The sequence below is a fragment of the Arachis ipaensis genome, chromosome B09 (assembly GCF_000816755.2).
Source record: "Arachis ipaensis cultivar K30076 chromosome B09, Araip1.1, whole genome shotgun sequence".
Classification (NCBI taxonomy): domain Eukaryota; kingdom Viridiplantae; phylum Streptophyta; class Magnoliopsida; order Fabales; family Fabaceae; genus Arachis; species Arachis ipaensis.
This window is the reverse complement of record NC_029793.2, coordinates 144,663,367-144,667,479: the sequence shown is the minus strand read 5'-3', so window position 1 is coordinate 144,667,479 and position 4,113 is coordinate 144,663,367. Positions and strand designations below refer to the sequence as shown.

At 33.8% G+C, this 4,113-nt stretch overlaps 1 protein-coding gene across 7 annotated transcripts in view; it reads left to right on the top strand.

The window, feature by feature from the left end:
* The window catches only part of LOC107618854 (TIP41-like protein), a 4,171-nt gene continuing 1,017 nt past the window's right edge, over positions 960-4,113 (top strand). For 3 of the 7 annotated variants that reach the window (XM_021111146.1, XM_021111147.1, XM_021111142.1), the window contains exons 1-7: positions 1,790-1,998; positions 2,178-2,363; positions 2,593-2,683; positions 2,825-2,974; positions 3,345-3,404; positions 3,505-3,546; positions 3,731-3,859. In XM_021111146.1, the coding sequence (XP_020966805.1) occupies positions 1,856-1,998; positions 2,178-2,363; positions 2,593-2,683; positions 2,825-2,974; positions 3,345-3,404; positions 3,505-3,546; positions 3,731-3,859 (801 nt within the window). In that variant the 5' untranslated portion in view covers positions 1,790-1,855. Of the gene's footprint in view, positions 1,172-1,789; positions 1,999-2,177; positions 2,364-2,592; positions 2,684-2,824; positions 2,975-3,344; positions 3,405-3,504; positions 3,547-3,730; positions 3,860-4,113 lie in introns of those variants that run through there. The other 4 variants (XM_016321027.2, XM_021111144.1, XM_021111143.1 and 1 more) reach the window with 3 other exon arrangements.

Genomic DNA, 4,113 nt, shown 5'->3' with positions numbered 1-4,113 from the left:
TTATTTAAAATAATATTTTTTTAAAGAAAAAAATTGTTTAATGAAAAATTTAGCAGTAAGCTATTTTATATATTTTTACATAATTTAGACATACATTTGAAATTTCGGAAATGAAAAGATATTTTTTGAGTTTGCTGTTTGATTGGATTTAAAAACTGAGGTGATTTTTTTTTAAATTGGTTTCATTCATAAATGTTAATGCATTTCAAAAAAAATAAAGGAGTGTAGCATCTAGCGCTCTTTGAAAAATATTGCTATTAAAAGTAAAATAAAAAAATAGAAAATAAAGCATCTCTAAATTTTAAATTCCAAATTCAACATCATAAATCTTAAACTTTGAATTGTAAATAAATTATTGATATAAAATATAATAAATAGAGTTAAGCTTTATTTAATTAACAAGGAATGTAATGTTTCTTATTTAATAAAAAAATTTAAGAATGAATTGATGATAAATATAGAATATTGATATCTATGTAAAATTTAATTTTAAATTATCATCAATATATTTAGAGAACAAATTATTGAAAATAACGTATTTGTAATAGTCTTTCGAGTTAAGTACTTTTTCCAATCATTACTTTGTGAACAATAGTACATAAAAAAATGGAGGAAGAGGAAAAATTGAACATTGTATTTAATGGTGAGTCGTAGAATGAAAGATAATTAAAAAGAAAAATCTTCCTAACATGTGCCTTAATAGCATATTTAAGAATACTTTAAAAGAAAATGTTTATGGCATATAATTCCCTAAAAAAGTATGCGCTAACATTTCTAAAAAATTTTGGAACATTTTTGTCAACCTTTTAAGCTTTATTTTTGGATTTTGTCGACCTTTTAAGCTTTTTTTTTTGGTCAGGGACCTTTTAAGCTTAAATCAGGCCTGTGGTGAAGCTAAATGGGCCAAAAGCCTGATCCATGTCCAATGATTGGATCCGAAACCAGGCTTCGTTTCGGACCCAACTCTCAAATCACCGAGTCAGTGAAATGTGAACTGAACTGAAGCTCGAAACGCAAAGCAGGCGAAGATGGCAGTGGAGATTGACGACAAAGACTTGAAAGCCGCCGGCGCTGAACTCTTCGCTGATGGCGGCAATCGCGGTGTTCGCATCCATGGATGGCTGATCGAGTCTCGCACACACTCCATTCTCAACTCCGCAGCTATCCAAGAGTCAGTAATTTTTCGTATTCTCAGTTAACCCTAACTTTGCAACTTTTTAGGATGTTTCCACATTTTCATGGATGTTAGAAAGATGTGACCCTTTAATTGAGCTGATGATAAATATAGAATATTGATATCTATGTAAAATTTAATTTTAAATTATCATCAATATATTTAGAGAACAAATTATTGAAAATAACGTATTTGTAATAGTCTTTCGAGTTAAGTACTTTTTCCAATCATTACTTTGTGAACAATAGTACATAAAAAAATGGAGGAAGAGGAAAAATTGAACATTGTATTTAATGGTGAGTCGTAGAATGAAAGATAATTAAAAAGAAAAATCTTCCTAACATGTGCCTTAATAGCATATTTAAGAATACTTTAAAAGAAAATGTTTATGGCATATAATTCCCTAAAAAAGTATGCGCTAACATTTCTAAAAAATTTTGGAACATTTTTGTCAACCTTTTAAGCTTTATTTTTGGATTTTGTCGACCTTTTAAGCTTTTTTTTTTGGTCAGGGACCTTTTAAGCTTAAATCAGGCCTGTGGTGAAGCTAAATGGGCCAAAAGCCTGATCCATGTCCAATGATTGGATCCGAAACCAGGCTTCGTTTCGGACCCAACTCTCAAATCACCGAGTCAGTGAAATGTGAACTGAACTGAAGCTCGAAACGCAAAGCAGGCGAAGATGGCAGTGGAGATTGACGACAAAGACTTGAAAGCCGCCGGCGCTGAACTCTTCGCTGATGGCGGCAATCGCGGTGTTCGCATCCATGGATGGCTGATCGAGTCTCGCACACACTCCATTCTCAACTCCGCAGCTATCCAAGAGTCAGTAATTTTTCGTATTCTCAGTTAACCCTAACTTTGCAACTTTTTAGGATGTTTCCACATTTTCATGGATGTTAGAAAGATGTGACCCTTTAATTGCGTATATTATTCTTAATTGGATATTTGAGCCTTTGATTCCTTTGCTTTGTTTTGTAATGATGATGGATCATGTGTCGCAGGTGGGAACATAAACTTGATACTAATCATTTACCGGAAATGGTTTTTGGGGAGAACACTTTGATTCTGAAGCACTTGAGCAGTGGCACCAAAATTCATTTCAATGCGTTTGATGCTCTTTGTGGTTGGAAGCAGGAAGCCTTGCCACCAGTTGAAGTTCCTGCAGCGGCTAAATGGAAGTTTAGAAGGTAATGGATGAAATAATGCACTACCATGTTTTCTACCTTAGCTCAAAAATCAAAATTCCTTTGTTATTAGATACATCATGAAACTGCTTAGTGTTTGATTGCGGCATTTACTCCTATTGGATTGGATATGAATGTTTTCTTACCACCATGTCATTATCATCGTGATAGCTTTTTTTGCACGAGGTATTTATGTTGTAAGTCTCACATTCTCTTTGGGGAAAATGTGCAGCAAGCCTTCTCAGCAAGTAATACTAGATTATGACTATACTTTTACAACACCTTATTGTGGAAGTTGCACAGTTGAGAATGATAAAGATATGGTATGCATTTATACTTTCTTCTTCTTTATGGACTGAATCTACCAACTTGACTGCATTTCTTTTTCGTTTGAGTCATTTGTTCAAACATGATTTTTGTAATGTGTGATCTTACTGCTTTCAATAATTTATTGATAACTACAGCTACATAGTGATAGAAGATATTCAATTTTTGTATGGCAGAATGCAAAAGAAACTTCTGAGGAAACAAGCAATATCCTTTGGCAAGACTGCAAGGAACAAATTGATTTGGTTGCATTGGCATCCAAAGAGCCTATATTGTTTTATGATGAGGTGAGTAAAAACTACCTTAACTAATCACCTCGCTAGTCTGTATTCAGAACAGTTTTTGTATACGAATTTTTTTATGGGCCTTGGGATTTCTCTTCTGCATTGTTTAAGAAAATTGTGCTCACGTGAAATCAAGAAATAGAAATAGCATGTAGTTGCTGTTGATCTGACCATTTTGACTTGTTAATCACCTAATCTGCATAGAGAGTAAAATAGTTTAGTTAGATCTGCTATATATTTATGATATTCCAAATCCAAACAAGGTGTTAATGTATACTTTATCTGAGTTTTTCATTTGTAGTAATAAATTGCCCACATTCTCTTCTTTTATAGCATTTGCTTTTCATGACAAATAATTTCTCATTGTGGACAGGTAGTCCTATATGAGGATGAACTTGCTGACAATGGAGTATCACTTCTTACTGTAAAAGTGGTAATAACTTTTCCCTCTTTATTGATGGGGGTTTTCCTTGTTTGTATGTAAATTAAATATGACTGCCAATGACTAGTGGCATCCATTTTTTGTTTTGTAGAGAGTAATGCCAAGTTCTTGGTTTCTTCTCCTGCGATTCTGGGTTAGCGACTCTCTTCGTCTACTACGTTAAAAATTTTCTTACCTTGCAATCGTATAACATGACGAAGATTTCACTAAGGATCATCAGTTCTGTTGACGATCTTGGATCTTCTAGTCAGCACATTTACTTGCTTTATAGAGGCTCTTGAAACTCAATTTTTATTGATTGATCTGGTACTTTTCAGCTTAGAGTTGATGGAGTGCTCATTCGACTGAGGGAAACTCGCATGCATTGTGTATTTGGTGGAAGCACAAATCCCATTATACTTCGGGAGACTTGCTGGAGAGAATCTACATTTGAAGCTTTGTCTGCTGTAAGTGTGTAATTTCCAATATCCATGTGCATGTTGTGTCTCTTACAGTATTTCCAAAAGTAGTCTCCTTCTGTTTGACACTTGAGACGACATCTGTTTGCGGATTGAGTGCTTGTCTAGTGCTCGCTATGCTGAGATGATCTATGGTAATGATTTTAGGAATTTTTAGAAGCAAATTCCATCATGGATGAATTAGGTGCTATTGTAGTTTCTTGATTAGCATTACTGAAGCAATTTCTGTCTGTCTCAATTTC